Source organism: Rhincodon typus, chromosome 19 (assembly GCF_021869965.1).
Source record: "Rhincodon typus isolate 14 chromosome 19, sRhiTyp1.1, whole genome shotgun sequence".
Lineage (NCBI taxonomy): Eukaryota > Metazoa > Chordata > Chondrichthyes > Orectolobiformes > Rhincodontidae > Rhincodon > Rhincodon typus.
Genome location: NC_063350.1, coordinates 20,987,096 through 21,000,865, shown reverse-complemented (window position 1 = coordinate 21,000,865; position 13,770 = coordinate 20,987,096). Strand labels below are relative to the sequence as shown.

The 13,770-nt window shown below is 39.6% G+C and overlaps 1 protein-coding gene across 1 annotated transcript in view; it reads right to left on the bottom strand.

The window, feature by feature from the left end:
• Positions 1-785: 785 nt before the first annotated feature.
• LOC109927254 (rho GTPase-activating protein 18-like) overlaps positions 786-13,770 on the bottom strand; it is a 69,901-nt gene continuing 56,916 nt past the window's right edge. The window contains exons 9-11 of the mRNA XM_048608555.1: positions 12,792-12,955; positions 7,597-7,655; positions 786-3,441 (exon numbers count right to left, since the gene is read on the bottom strand). Of these exons, the coding sequence (XP_048464512.1) occupies positions 3,335-3,441; positions 7,597-7,655; positions 12,792-12,955 (330 nt within the window). The 3' untranslated portion in view covers positions 786-3,334. The remainder of the gene's footprint in view (positions 3,442-7,596; positions 7,656-12,791; positions 12,956-13,770) is intronic.

Below are 13,770 nucleotides of genomic sequence, written 5' to 3'. Positions count from 1 at the left end.
GTAGATGGGATCTGGGTCCAGTGGTCACTCATTGACTGTAAATTTTACGGTGCTTGAAAGGCAAGCTATCCCTCTCTCACAAAGGCATATACAGCCTCTGTTCATTCACAAGAGCATAGAGGATGCCAACTGGAGGAGACGTGACATCAGCAGATTTAATATTTTAAAACATTTCTCTGAATATCTCAAAGCATGTAGGACAGGATTAAGCACCAAATATGTGTTCTTATTCAAATTGAGTTTGAAGATGTAGAACACCCATCAATGGTTTAAATTTTAAAAAATTAGACCAGAACCTGGTCTTCCACTTGTCCATTGACATAGGCTTGCTTTACAGTTTGATAAAGAATAAAAATCTGATAACAACATTCTTACTGCTTTATGTTCTTGATCTCCTCAGGTGATGTTGACTTTTTAATTATTATTACAGTCAGTGACAAACAATGACATTCAACGCTGACATTGAAGAAAGCTTCCCAAGAAAGACCAAGAGATTTTTGTGGAGGAGATTTCACCCTTCCCAACATTAATTTGAGCCTGGTGCCAACTCTAGGGGTTTCTGGACATCTAGCAACAGTAATGTCATCAGTTTGTGAAGGAAGTCAATCACATTAAGGTATTCACATATAGCGAACTAGGGAGTAAAATGTCCCAACTATCCATGACTCAGCACACGTTTTACAGCAAGCACAATTATGAGTGAGGCATACACAGTAGAAACTGAAAACAAACATTAAAAAGTTTTATTACATCAAAAACTTGAGAAATTTTATGAGACTGGAAAAACAAATTACATTACATAAATATAAAAGTAGATTTCCAGGGCCCAAGATGATGTTTAACAGGAGTAAGGACTTAGTTTGTCATTGGAGACACAGTTACACATCATTAGCAAGGCATAGTTTTTAGAGATATTCTTAAATGATATTACAGCGCAACAGGACAAGTTGTCATCAATTTGTTCTAATTGACTGCAGTCTGTAGGGACTTCAGCAGCGCACCTTAAGGAGAAGCAATGAATCACTGACAGCAACATTTAAATTTCCACATTTAACCACACATGAGCAGACTCTGGAAGTTGCTGTCATTTTAAGGACAAAATGATTGTGAACACTGTTCATTTTACTATCATTACTATTTAAAAATTCCAGTCAATATTTTGCTTGTGCAGGATTTACTGATCTTATAATGTGCTTAGCACCTTGTCCCAAATTTAGGAAAACTTGCAAAGTTAGGCTACAGTTTACAAATATACAATTAGTTAACAAGAATTTTAATACCAATTTAAATAGTGTAACTACAAGTTAAATATTCAGTGGCTAATTTGGGGTCAAGTTTCCACTTTAGATGTTCTCAGAAAACTGTATTCCAAAGTGATGTTATGGATCAAACTTATTTGCATAATTACAAATGTAAAATCTTCCATGAATCAGCACAATCAGACCACATGATGGAATACAATAACATATTTTCATGATCTTTGTATTAACATTCGGTGTATTTCAGACTGTAGAACTGACCCTATCGAAAGAAAAGGATGTTTAACAAGAATATCTAGTCCTCTCTAACCTCATTTAAAATCATGACAATGTCATTAAAAAAACTGAATCATTTACTAGTTCCATTGATGTATACTAGACATTTTTTTTGTGAAACGTAGAAACTTGTAAAACATGTGCTTAAAATAACTAAACTGAATTTGAAGCGCATCCTTCTATGGGAATAAACAGGTGCAATCAACAGAAACATGCCTGCTGACTATTTCAATCTGAGGGCACACCCAGGACTGACTCTAGCACAATATTTTTAAACAAGTATTGTATAGTACAGAAACTCAAGTTACATTTAACATAACTTGTGGTTAATTTTCAAACTCTTTTGTTTAGGTTTGGCTGATTTCAGCTGAGCTGCACTGAGGAAAGTAGTACAAAGTAGCAGAGCTATATGGCCTGACGAGGCTGCTAAAATACCATATATTCTGCAATCTCAACTGAATTTTATTTTTTTTTGCTGCTCTTTACCTGCTGCTTTGTTCGGTTTAACTTTAAATATTGGCTGTAATTGCATCCACAATTTTATGTAAAATAATATCTTAAAGAACGAAGAAAGTTCTTGTCTTTAAATATATAATCTGTACCACCAGTTGTTTCTAACTCTTCTAGTTCTGGGTAAATCTGAGTAACAGAAATTCCAGGAATTCATTTTTGTGAACTCTGTTGTGCCACAGTCAAGATTGTCGATTACTAATTGCTAAACTGGCAGAGTGCAATAATTTCTCAATAGTTGAAAATAATTCTTGCAGTTGGAACAATTGTGAATATTGTAAGGATCATATTATTTAACCTTCTTAAAAATAACTTTGCCAATTCACAGAATGACAATAAAACAACATTGAGATGGTTACTAAAACAAACTTAAAATAGAAAAAAAATTCCAATCGTAGCAATGCATAGAAAAATGTTCCAAACATACATATTAATATGATAGATTGTACAACAGTAAAAGCCAAAGAGCAAGTAGAAGGAGGCTGTGGCCTCAAAGAAAGCAAACATATGCTATGCAGATTTCAAATATTATTGTCCACAATAATTCCTAAAAGTTATTGCATTTTTATACTACTGAATTTTTGCCTTGGATTGTGTCAAATTCTCTGTAACAAAGCCGTAAAGTGCTGAGTCATAATTCTTTGTCCAAGCTAAAGATCCTCTTGCTCCTGGAGAGTTTGATACATGCTGTCAAATATGGCTTCTTGACAAATAAACTGAAGGTTCAGATTTATGCTCATTCCTTTTCCTCCTGTGGTCCTTCAATAAATATCATTGAGCATGCATTTTGGCACAAGCCGAACCTTTTCATTTTGCTGCATTTTCTCCACTTCACAGGTTCCTTTACTCCAAGTAGTTCCAAGGTGGCATTCAAAAGACAGTTAAAAACATTCCAAGAAAATATACACTTTATAAAGTGATCAAGGTGACTTGTGTGTCTTTTTCATAATATTCTTAGCAATGTTTGGCAGTGCTTACACAACATGTCCACAAAAATAGCCAGGGTTAAATATAAATTTTCTATAAAATTCAAGTCATCAAATTCACATACACATACCAGCAAATTAAGAGCTGATCTGTTTTTATCTTAATTAGTGGTAAGTGTCCATCATTTAGTAAAAGTGCTGTACTTTGTTCAATAAGTTGTTTCTAGGATGTACCTTCAGAAAGTACTTCAGCTTTATTTCTTTAGTTTTGTGATGTCACAACTTTGTTTTAACAATAACAAAGTACAGATATTAGTCAACCAGCAAACTCTGTGGATTTAAGTGATGAATGTTCACTAAAATTTAGCTTCCTTTTGACAATGCTGCACGTTGCTTTATAACCCACTCAGCCTGAGGGTTAATCCTGTACAGTTCCAGGATAAGTGCGTCAGGATCAAGACAGTGTTCACCTGTTAAAATATAAACCAAAAATTTAACTGGTGACCAAAGAAGCACAGCAATTTAAAAGTCCACTTTTACAGTATGAAATCCCACAGGCATGGCAGAGTTCATCCATTAACCTGTCATCAGTCACTTCATCTGAGCCAGGCCACTGGTGAGAGTACAATACTTGGTTTCAGTCTTTCACCATTATGAAAACAATTTGCACTCCCAAGTCCTTCATCATATGTCCAAATCCAGATAAGGACAAGACTGAATTAAGTCCCCACAGGTCAGCTCATACTGAATACTCTTCAAGCTCAGAAGAATAGGGAAAAAAAAGTAAAGAACTACTAATACTTATCTTATTTAACATCAGATCAAATTAATACAGTGCATTTCTGGTGAAATTAGATATGCTGGAGTTTGTTTCTTTGGTTGAAGAAGTAACTAACATAAAAAAAACAGTAAATGATAAGGATTGTTAGTGCAATTATAGTGTGGCAGGATCACTGAAACAAATGTGCTAAAAACATGGGCAGAATATTTCCAGCTCTAGGTAGCAGGCTGGGGGAGTGGGTGGGTTCGGGAACATAGTGAGGAGATTGTTGGGATGTTTTCCTAATATAGCTCACTGCCAGGAGGTTTACCAACTGCAATCAAACTCATATCAGCTGCTAATTGATGGAGATAAGTAACAAATTCAAATAATTCAAGAGCCTATTGAGGGCGATTTTCTCAGGCCACTGGCATTTAGTGGCAACAGAGCAGCTGCTGACTACATAGGGAGGAAACCAGTTTCAAATTGGCAGCTTCCCTGCAGCCATCTGGTGGGTGATTTGAGCTTGAGGCGATGGTAACTTGAGTATTGGATACAGCAAGGAACGCTCTGTATTTGATGGGGAGTTGTTTGACCTGGGAGGGGGTGGTTTTACCAGTCATAGGACAGACAAAACATGTAAGAAGAATGAAGAGCACCTTCATTAAAAGCTTGTTAAATTTGTGACAGTGTTGTTCTTTCAGTCTGAGGGGGGATTTAGGCTATAGATTCCAAGAAGGGGGCTGCAGGCAGGAATGGCATCCCTGATATTGGAAACTGCGATCCCTTTAAAACGGAATCTCTCTAGTATATCCAGTACAGCAAGGAATAAACTATTTCTAAACAAGGACAAGAGGAAGGTGCAATAAAAGTCACAAGAATCAACAGGATCCCCAAGGCCATTATATGCCCTTGAACAGATATCAAAATTTTATCTGGCCACAACATTACCGTACTGGCGATGCAGTGTTTAGAAAAATAAAAGTTTTTGTTCTTATGGGAATGAAACTGATAATGATGCAGGTGGGCAAGGGGTAATGGTTATTTTGACATCTTGCGTAGTTGTGGCTTACCCACTGACTTAAAAGGATTCAGACAAGTGATTGACACACTGTAGATTCTGATCCCCATGGTAGGGCATATCAAAAAATCTGCTTCAGGGTCCTTGACTGGCAACTGCCTTCCTCAGGTGGAGAATAGGCCAAAAAAGCTGAAGTGATTACCCAGAAAAGAGATTCCTAACACTTTGGCTGCAGAGCAGGAAGCTTCCTTCACAACTTAAATAAGTTCAACACAATCTGTGTGAACGACCTGTTCGTCCTTTGGTATCAATGGGCCATCCTCAATTGGCATGGTTCACAATACCTTTTTTTTTGTCTAATTAACTAATGCATCATAAATGAACTGCTGCATCTTAACAAACTTAATAAACTATCTGAAAATTTCTTCCGAATGGTCAACTGCCTATACTAGGCAATTGAAATCACAAACCCCAAAATCGAACACTGCAGCCCAATTGGTCATCTAAAGGGGGCTGCTTGCTTGTAGTGCCAGCTCAATCTCCAACATGTCAAGAGAGTATTCACCTCTGCCAAAAGGAGCTGCCACTACAGAGCTTCTAACACTGATTCAACCAGAACATATTTGCATCTCACCCACTGCCCACGACTGGAAGGCAGACTCAGAGGTGGCTAATTAGGAGACTATATCCATGGAAATATTTCATTAATCCCCCTGTCAGTAAGTGCAAGCTCATGGCCCCCATTTCTTGCTAATGTCATAGTCCCAAATCTGCGGGCAAATCCAGTTTAGGAATTGTATCAGCAGCAGCAGCAGATTAAGGTATAAAATTAAATTAAGCCTTTTTTTTCTCAATAACTGGACATCCAGAATTTTTCAAACAGAAGAGTGAATTACTTTGAGATCATTCACTGCCAATATGTGGTATTATGTAAGAACCAAGACTTACTGCAATGGAGGATTGTGGTGCAGAACCAAAATTTGAGCACAGCAGCTCAATGCTCCCATTAGATGCTACAAATTCAATGTTTTATAAGAGATTTATGTTTTGTCCCCCTTCTTCCTCAACCGAGGATTCCCCAGCACCATTGTCAACAGGGCCCTCAACTGGGTCCAACCCATCTCCCGCACTTCCGCCCTCACCCCTTCTCTTTCCTCCTGAAACAGCGATACGGTTCCCCTTGTCCTTACCTACCATCCCACCAGCATCCACATCCAGATGATCATCAGATGCTATTTTCGCCACCTCCACCACCTCCATCGAGATTCCACTACCAGAAACATACCTTGTCCACCTTCTGCAGGGACCATTCCCTCTGGGATACCCTGGCCCACTCTTCCTTCATCCCCAACACCCAGCCACAGCCCCACGGCACCTTCCCCTGTAACTGGCGAAGGTGCAACACCTGCCCATTTATTTCCTCCCTCGCCAGTATCCAAGGGCCCAAACATACCTTCCAGGTGAAGCAGCACTTCACCTGCACCTCCCAGAATCTAGTCTACTGGATTTGCTGCTCACAATGTGGTCTCCTCTAACTGAGGAAATGAAGGATAGACTGGGTGACCGCTGTGCAGAACATCTACATTCTGCTCGCAAAAAAGACCCTGAGCTTCCAGTTGCCTGCCACTTCAACACCCCACCCTGTTCCCTGGCCAACATTCCTGTCTCAGGCTTGCTGCAGTGTTCCAGTGAAGCTCAGCACAAGCTGGAGGAACAACACCTCATTTTCCGCTTGGGGAGCCTGCAGCCCTCTGGACTCAATATCAAGTTCAACAATTTTAGGGCCTAAACTCTCCTATGTCCTAGCCCCCTACCCTACACACCAGGCCTTGTTATCACACAGTCTGCCATTACACACTACCTACTGTTAGTCACTAACAGTTCCCATTCACAACTATTCACTCTCCTAGCCAGATTGTTATCAACTCCTTTGTCTATCCAATTGCTCTTCTCTCTGTACTAGGGTGCTATCCTATATTTTATTCCCTACCCCATCCCCCTCCCTATTTTCTGCACATAAACCAATGTTTTCCCAGCGGCTATCAGTTCTGAGGAAGGGTCACTGGACCTGAAACGTTAACTCTGATTTTTTCTTCACAGATGCTGCCAGACCTGCTGAGCTTTTCCAGCAACTTCTGTTTTTGTTATGTTTTGGACTGTCTCTTTAACATGAAAAGGTGTCATGAAGAACATCGTGTGATCTGTTATGACCTCTTCCTGACTAGAAACTGTGCAGTCTGGACACCAAGAGGAGAGCGGGCCTGAGGAAGTACTTAGTGAGGGCATGGGCAGTGCTTTAACACTGGAAACAAAAGGTAGGAGCAAGTGTTCATGTTCTTATATACTTATTCTCTCAGGAACTGCAAACAGGACCAGAGAGAGAGATGGCAAGAAAAATAGTGTTGTCAGACTGAACAACAGGTGCTGCAGTGGAGAAAGGCTGCTTTCCTTGTTTATGTTTAGAGTCTTAATTGCCCACAAAATAATGTTTGGTCAATGTTCCTTTTAGATTGTTGTTAGAGAAGCCTTAAAACTTGAAATCTTTTTCTGCAATTCCTTTGAGTCTGTCACTGGGAATTCAAGTGTCATTTTTAAAAGATTAGCAATCTCCCCAGTGTTTGAAACATTGGTATGCATTAGCTTGTTACTTGTAATTTTCATCAAACGCCAATCCAGAAAAGAAGTTTTACTTTTTCTGTTGCTTGGATTGGCTACAGTGGTAATTCTAAATATTGCGATAGAATTGAATTTGTTCACTATCACTTCATTAATTACAGTGGCAACACTGCTTTAAACTAAGAATGTCATCAAGGTGTTCAAAATAATATTTCATGCAGTACCCACCTATATTACCACCCACTTCGTACAGGCAGAACTCTGGACAATCAGTAGAACTATTGTTTCTGAAATGGAAGAAAAAATAATCTTCAGTACTGTTCGATTATTATGCTTCAACAAAAATGATTAATGATCGAAAACAACATTTATTTAAGTTCTGATCAGACAATGGTTTTTAATGCTGAAGTTACATTTCTCGCAATACAAATGTTGTATAATTCCTGGATTTCACTTCAGTGCTCTGTGGCACATTCACTGAGTCATGATCCAGAAATCTCTGTCCTTGCAGGATACTAAAAATGATACAACAGCTGTAGCAGTGCATGTGTTGGTTTCTGCATCAAGTAGCAGATTACTAGTGACTGTGGAGTCAAAATATGTGAAGTTATCCAACCTCCAGTGTAAATTTCTCAATGCCCATTGATGGTTGTACATTCATTCATGGCATGCGTCTTCCTGATGCTCGTGGCTGAGAGTCTAGCCATTTGCTACTGTAGGTCTTCATCAATATGGCAACTTTCTGATCAGGTTTAACTCACCTTTGATTTGGATCTCATGCAAACAAGGTTGATCAGCTTTCACTCACTTCTAGTATCTAAGTAGACTGCAGATGACTTGAAGGCATAAGACATCAGCCAAGTGAAGAATATGCAAAGGATGTCAGTATCAGAGGCGGGAAGGCTGCAGAAGGATTTGGACAGGTTAGGAGAGCGGGCAACGAAGTGGCAGATAGAGCACAACGTGGGAAAATGTGATGTCATGCACTTTGGTAAGAAGAATAGAAACATGGACTACTTTCTAAATGGGCAGAAAATTCAGAAGCCTGAAGTGCAAAGAGACTTGGGAGTTCTAGTCCAGGATTTTCTCAAGGTAAACTTGCAGGTTGAGTCATTAGTTGGGAAGGCAAATGCAACTTTGGAATTTATTTTGAGAGGACTCGAATATAAAAGCAGGGATGTAATTCTGAAGCTCTTTCAGGCTCTGGTCAGGCCACATTTGGAGTATTGTGCGCAGTTATGGGCCCCATATCTCAGGAAAGATGTACTGGCCCTGGAGCAGGTTCAAAGGAGGTTCGTGAGTATGGTCCCAGGAATGAAAAGCTTAACATATGTGGAATGTTTGAAGACTCTGGGTCTATACTCGTTGGAGTTTAGAAGGAGGAGGGGAGATCTAATTGAAACTTACAGAATACTGAATGGTCTGGACAGAGTGGATATTGGGAAGATGCTTCCATTGGTAGGAGAGACTCGGACCCGAGGACACAGCCTTAGAACAAAGGGAAGTTCTTTTAGAATGGAGATAGGGAGAAACTTCTTTAGGCAGAGAGTGGTGAATCCATGGAATTCACTGCCACAGAAGGCTGTGGAGGCCAAGTCATTGAATATGTTAAAGACAGAGATAGAAAGGTTCTTGATTGTCAAGGGGATCAATGGTCATGGGGAGAAAGCGGGAGAATGAATTTGAGAAACTTATCAGCCATGATTGTATGGTGGAGTAGATTCTATTGCTGAATGGCCTAATTTCTGCTCCAATGTCTTATGGTCTTATAGACTGCAGATGACTTGAAGGCATAGGACATGAACCAAGAGAAGAATATGCAAAGAATGTCAATACCAGAATGCAATCCTGTTTGACCCTACTATGGATCCTGTATAATCTTGTTCAACATATTTTGTGGAAAGTGGACATCATATTAAGCAGCTTCAGTTGGCTGTATCAATTTTATTCAGCAGCTTAAATTGACTGTCTTTGCTCACATGGTCGAAAGGCTTACTGAGATCAATGAAGACAACATACAATGATCTCTTTGCTCATGGTATTCTTCTTAATGCTACCAGTCTGAGAAGGTCCAGTCAATTGTACATCTCCCAGTTCGAAAACCATCCTGGGATTCATAATAAATGTACTCAATCCAACGTCTGCAGTTCAACATCTTGTATATGGCTACAAGAATTAACAGGAATTGTGTCTTTGTTGCCAAAGAGAATGCTATTTTATGGTATTACAGTAATCCAAATAAAGTGCAATTTTCTGAGTTATCAGGTCATAAACTTCAACAATGACAATATTACTTTACACTGAATTTTGCACTGATAATGTTGAGGTAACAGAACTTGCCATAGTGATAAATTTTGCAGTAAAATGCAAAACTCTGCAAGCTGCAGTCCAATATACACTGTACTTCTACCTGCTGCATTGGACCAGTCCTCACCAATTGTAAATTCTTCAAAATTGAATTAGTCTTGGATTCTTTTTAAATCTTGTTTTTGTTTACATTGTCTTTTTTATAATCACAATCTCTTAGTCACATATTTCTTGCCCAAACTATACTTTGCCAGATGTACATAATTTAAATCTATTGCACAGTTCATGCTTAATATTTCTTGATTTAGATCCTGAATATCTCAATGAAGATTCTTCAAGTCTTGCTCTTTCATGCCCCACTCAAAGATCCCCTTTAGCCATACAGTCATAGAGACAGCACGGAAACAGACCCTTTGGTCCAACCGTCCATGCCGACAAGGTAGCCTAAATAGATCTAGTCCCATTTGCCAGAATTTGGCCATATCCCTCTAAACCCTTCCTATTCATATACCTATCCAAATGCCTTTGAAATGTTGTAATTGTACCAACCTCCACCACTTCCTTTGGCAGTTCATTCTATACACGCACCTCCCTCTTCATGAAAACGTTGCCTTTTAGGTCTCTTTTAAATCGTTCCCCTCTCGCCTCAAACCTATGCCCTCTAGTTTTGGATTCTCCAACTGTGGGGAAAAGGCCTTGTCTATTCACCATATCCATGCTCCCATGATTTTATAAGCCTCTATAAGGTCACACCTCAGCCTCCAATGTTCCAGGGAAAATAGCCCCAGCCTACACAGCCTCTCACTGTAGCTCAAACCCTCCAACCCTGGCAACATCCTTGTAAATCTTTTCTGAACCCTTTCAAGTTTCACAACATCCTTCCTAGAGATGGGAGACCAGAATTGCATGCAGTATGCCAAAAGTGGCCGAACCAATGTCCTGTACAGCCACAACATGACCACCCAACTCCGATACTCAATGCACTGACCAATAAAGGCAAGCATACCAAACACCACCCTCACAGTCCTGTTTACCTGTGACTCCACTTTCAAGGAACTATGAACCTGCACTCCAAGGTCTCTTTGTTCAGCAACAGTCCCTAGGACCTTACCATTGAGTGTATAAGTCCTGCCCTGATTTGCATTTCCAAAATCCAGCACCTCATGTTTACTTAAATTAAACTACATCTGCCACTCCTCAGCTTATTGGTCCATCTGATCAAGATCCCGTTGTACTCTGAGATAACCTTCTTCTCTGTCCACTACACCTCCAAGTTTGGTGTCATCTGCAAACTTACTGACCACACCTCCTACGTTCACATCCAAATCATTTATATAAATGACAAAAAGCAGTGGACCCAGCACCGATCCTTGTGGCACACCGCTGGTCTCAGGCCTCCAGTCTGAAAAGCAACCCTCAGCACCATCCTCTGTCTTCTACATTTGAGCCAGTTCTGTATCCAAATAGCTAGTTCTCCCTGTATTCCGTGTGATCTAACATTGCTAACCAGTCTACCATTAGGAACCTTAACGAATGCCTTACTGAAGTCCATATAGATCATGTCCACTACGCTGCCCTCATCAATCCTCTTCGTTACATCTTCAAAATAATTCGATCAAGCTAATGAGACATGATTTCTCATGCACAAAACCATGTTGACTATCCCTAATCAGTCCGTGCCTTTACAAATATATGTAAATCCTGTCCCTCACGATTCCCTCCAACAACTTGCCCACCAGCAATGTCAGGCTTACCAGTCTATAGTTCCCAGGCTTTGCCTTACCACTTTTCTTAAATAGTGGAACCATGTTAGCCAATCTCCAGGCTTCTGGCACCTCACCTGTGGCTAAATAACTCAGCAAGGGGCCCAGCAATCACTTCCCGAGCTTCCCACCGAGTTCTAGCGTACACTTGATCAGGTCCCAAGGATTTATCCACCTTTATGCGTGTTAAGACGTCCAACACCTCCTCCTCTGTAATATGGACATCTTTCAAGATGTTGCTATTTATTTCACCATGGTCTCTATCTTCCATATCCTTCTCCACAGTAAACACTGATGCAAATTACTCGTTTAGCATCTGCCCCATCTCCTGCGGTTCCACACGTAGGTGGTCTTGCTGGTCTTTCAGGGGCCCTATTTTCTCCTTTATTACTCTTTTGTCCTGATGTATTTACAGAATCCCTTTGGATTCTCCTTAGCCCTATTTGCCACAGCTATCTCATGTCCCTTTTTTGCCCTCCTGATTTCCCTCTTAAGTATACTCCTACTGACTTTATACTCTTCTAGGATTCACTTGATCTCTGCTGTCTATACCTGACATATGCTTCCTTCTTATTCTTGACAAAAACTTCAATTTCTCTAGTCATCCAGCATTCCCTACACCTACCAGCCTTGCCCTTTACCCTGACAGGAACATACTGTCTTTGGACTTTCGTTATCTCATTTTTGAAAGCTTTCCAATTTCCAGCTGTCCCTTTACCTGCAAAAATCTGCCTCCAATCAACTTTTGAAAATTCTTGCCTAATACCATCAAAATTGACCTTCCTCTAATTTAGAACTTTAACTTTTACATCCGGTCTATCTTTCCCCATCACTATTTTAAAACTAATAGAATTATGGTGACTGGCCCTAAAGTGCTCCCCCACTGACACCACAGTCACCTGCTCTGCCTTATTTCCCAACAGTAGTTTTGCACCTTCTCTAGTAGGTACATTCACATACAGAATCAGAAAATTTTCTTGTACACACCTAACAAATTCCTCTCCATCCAAGCCTTTAACACTATGGAAGTCCCAGTCTATGTTTGGGAAGTTAAAATCCCCTCCCATAACCATCCTATTATTGTTAGAGATAACTGAGATCTCCTTACAAATTTGTTTTTCAGTTTCCAGCTGACTACTGGAGGGTCCATAGTACAAATAGAGGGCAGTTGGTTGGAGGCCCCCAGTGACAGCATATTTCTGCTCAAAAGCAGGCAAAATATCTGTCAGCATGGTGAAAGGCAAGTGCTGTTCCTTTGCTGCTGATTTGAAAATCCAAGCATCTGTGCAACCATTTTGACTCTACAAATCAAAGAAACCATGAATACTGGTGACTTGTGAAGAAACCAATTACCTTTGTGTGACTTCAGTATTGGTGGCATCCCAATTGCTGCAGTTTAATTGTGTCTGGAACTGAGCCACAAGATCCCGGACCATAATCTCAGAATTCAGTTGGACTTCCATTGTATCCTTCAATAATTGGGGGGCTTGAATTTTTATCACTTTGTTCAACTGCTGCTAAGATAAAAAAAAGCTTAATTTCATTTAACTTTCTAAGGAAACTATATTGTTGTTGCTGGCAATTTTTAAAAAAATAAACATGCAAGTAAATAATTATAAAACAATAACCAGTACAAGTCCAGTTTTCAAATGTAATCTGGAATGTTTTGAACCATCAAAGCACAATGATTATTTTAGGCTGCAATCCAGGTTTGAGTACAGAAATGCATAGACTCACAATGAGTGATAGTCAAGAATTGACCTCATAATTATATCAATAGAGTTAATCTTAACCAACTAGGAACCCTTACCGCAAATAAAGCTAACTTTTCAAAAGCAAGTACAGGACTGTCAGGTTGGGAATTTCCTTGGGGTGCTTGCTATTTCAAAGGAAGTTTGTTATAACTGCCAAGGTAGACAGTCAATATAGCGATGCAGAAAATCTCAAAGGAATAAATGGTTACAATGAATTTTTGACCTCCTTTAAAAAAAATGATGAGGCAAATGATTTGGGGCCCTTACGGTCTTCTGCAAGAATATAGTTTCTGTTTTCTTCAATTAGCGGGTCTTTAAGGTGCAGCTGCAAGAGCCATCCATCTTATTTAAATGAAGTGACCTTTCCCTGATCATTGGACAGCATTGGAGATGACAGGTAGTCAATCCAGGTCCAAATAAGTTGCTAGTTTTGGGAAAAACTTAAACAATATCAGCCAGCAAAAATAGTAAATTAGGATAAAACAAATTAGGGAGTACACTCAATGAGAGGCATATATTCTTCAACATTTCCTTATTAATGACTATTTTAATCAAAAAAGCAAGTTATCACTAGTATT